The sequence below is a fragment of the Oncorhynchus gorbuscha genome, linkage group LG05, assembly GCF_021184085.1.
Source record: "Oncorhynchus gorbuscha isolate QuinsamMale2020 ecotype Even-year linkage group LG05, OgorEven_v1.0, whole genome shotgun sequence".
NCBI lineage: Eukaryota > Metazoa > Chordata > Actinopteri > Salmoniformes > Salmonidae > Oncorhynchus > Oncorhynchus gorbuscha.
The window spans coordinates 32,263,972-32,266,471 of record NC_060177.1 but is presented as its reverse complement, the minus strand read 5'-3'; the positions used below and the strand labels follow the sequence as shown (position 1 = coordinate 32,266,471).

Sequence of the window (2,500 nt, the reverse complement as noted above, 5' to 3'; positions counted from 1 at the left end):
GGGTTCAATTCAACTCCATCTGGGGTGGACAGGTGGAGCTGTGTTTGCTACGTGAGAGAGGTGGAAACTTTGCCAAGAGGGGAAATGTCAAGTGGTGTAAAATGTGTTTGTGGAGAATTTAGCTACAGTGCAGTATGTGTACAGATGTAGGATCTCAAGGCTCGAACACATGGCGCCGAATGTGGATCTAGCGTTCGTCTGCCGATCGTCTGTGCGTTGTGCTTTGGGGACCGGCAGCTGTAGATTCTACATGTAAAATCGGTGCGCAAACTATGCTCTGAGGTGCTAAATACTCTCAGCCAGCAAACGCTATTGTTTCTTAGCACTTAATTTGAGCCAGTTTCCTACAGCAAGAAAATAATCCTGCAGCAACAGGAAATGTGAACTATTATGTGGATTATAATTCATGCACATTTTTTTTGTAGCAGTTGATACATTGTTCTTTAGGGAAAAGTGGAAATGACAAACGTTAGAAGCCTTTTGCAACTTTTCAACAGGGTGATCAAATGAAGTCAAATATACTGGACTGCAGACATGTTGGGATTATTGATTAGAAAAGCCTTGTGTCTGGGCCTTGGTTTGGAGAGGGTGGGTTTGGAAAGGTCACATGCAGATCAGAATTGGGTGTACAGTGTGAACGGGGCTATGGTTGTTACAGTAAAGGATATATAAACTGTTCAATACTGTATGCCTGTCGGTTTGGGGCGGTCACATGCACATAATTACAATAGTACACTGTACGATAGGCAGTGTGGGTGCAGAGTCATGTGATCAGTGCCAGCAGTAGGAGGACTTGCTGACTTCAGCCTTTCCTTTAAACCTTATTTGACTCTTAAAGAGGAACAGATTAGGCTACTGGAAGAAATACTTTTGATTGTTTGGCATGGTTGCCTAAGTGGGCTGCTCTATTCAGACGCACACCCTCCCCAAGCGCATACCATGTCATGTGCCGGACTAGAACCTTATGTGGGCTTTGGTGTGGGTCATGCACTGACTGGCTTGCAACGTAAGGGGTGATGGGGTGGAGCCATGAACAGAATACTTCATCTCACTGTGAACTGGTACTTCTTCCTGAGTACCCACGGTGCGACAGGGTATGTGGTTGAACAGGGTTCGGGCTCTGGAGATTCACTCCACCTCGTCGGTCATTCTGCTTGACTAGAGTGTAGCTTTCATAACACATCAGCGCTTACAAGGACTTCTTGAGAAACCGGTCTATACAGCTAGTTGGTCATGTCGTGAGGTCATGGCCCGTATCAACGCATGAGGCAACGTCCTCACCTCACGATTCTGCCGCCGTCAGCCCTTCTCAAATCTATTTCAGCTCCTCCTGAGATGCGGGTGATTATGTGGAGAGCGGTTGTTGGTCTCCACGCGTCTGTGCGGTATTAGTGGCAGTTCAAGCAGGGTGAGGTCACTCTTATCACCCTCTCGTATCTCTGACAGGTAGCGACGCTACCTGTCAAACCCAGGGCGCTATACGGAGACGCGTTGGCCCACTGCTGACAGAGCCGTTTCTTTCCTTGTATTGTTCATTTCAACACAATCCGCCATATGCTACCAGAAGATGATGATCGCGGGGATGAAACATTACGACGGGAGTGGGAGAGTGTGGAGGGGGGGTCGGGCCCGGTGTTTCTAAAGGAGCCTGAAAGCTTATGAACTGTCAGCGTTCTGTCAGCTTGAAACGGGGGGGTGTGTGTGTGGGGGGGGGGGGGGGGGGGTAGCGGCAAAACGTGAACCCATTGATGTATTTTACTTTGTGTGGTGTTAGCAGATTTGGATGGAAAAGGAGGACAAAAGCAAAGAAAAAGTGTGTTTTCTGACATGGTGACGGTGTGCAGTGACACTCACCACCGTGTGTGTCTGTCTGTGTGTGTCTCTCTCTTGTTGCTCCAGATGTCGGGGATGACCTGGGGAAGATGGCGGGGAGTGTTCAGCAGGCCCCCTCCCAGCACAGGGACAGGAGCCTGGGCTCGGCCATCAAGGACTGCCCCTACTGTGGGAAGACCTTCCGCACCTCCCACCACCTCAAGGTCCACCTGAGGATACACACAGGTCGGTGGAGTGAGTTCCCCTTGGATATTACTGCTACCACCATTTTGCCTTCTGCCACCGCTCTCTGCGTACAACTCGAGTCAACACCATTTGGCCATGTTCAATACCATCGTCGGGAAAAGTTATTCGAAGCGCACAGCTCTGCTGTAATCCATGGGACAATGGCATTCAGTGGTTCACTTTAGCTACTGTTCTAATCTTATCCCATATGTGAGTGTCAAAATATGTCTCTACCTGGATAAGCTTCCGTGTTAGCTGCTGGGAGGTGGAGGTGGTCATATTGAGAGTAATGAGGTGGACACTGTGTCGACTGACCAGAGCAGGCTGTTATACTGTACCCCGCTACACTACACTGCAAGGTAGACACGTCCCAGTAAATATCCAGGCCATTCTAAGGTCACCTGAGATCAAGGACGTCGGCTCTGCTAATTGTCCAAACAGG

The 2,500-nt window shown here is 49.2% G+C and overlaps 1 protein-coding gene across 9 annotated transcripts in view; it reads left to right on the top strand.

Moving 5' to 3' along the window:
• The window catches only part of LOC124035841 (zinc finger protein 536-like), a 206,448-nt gene that overhangs the window by 135,997 nt on the left and 67,951 nt on the right, over positions 1–2,500 (top strand). For 8 of the 9 annotated variants that reach the window (XM_046349630.1, XM_046349627.1, XM_046349631.1 and 5 more), the window contains one exon: positions 1,900–2,058. The exons of the other annotated variant lie outside the window; for it this stretch is intronic. In XM_046349630.1, coding sequence (XP_046205586.1) covers positions 1,900–2,058 — 159 coding nt within the window. The remainder of the gene's footprint in view (positions 1–1,899; positions 2,059–2,500) is intronic. 9 annotated transcript variants of the gene reach the window in all.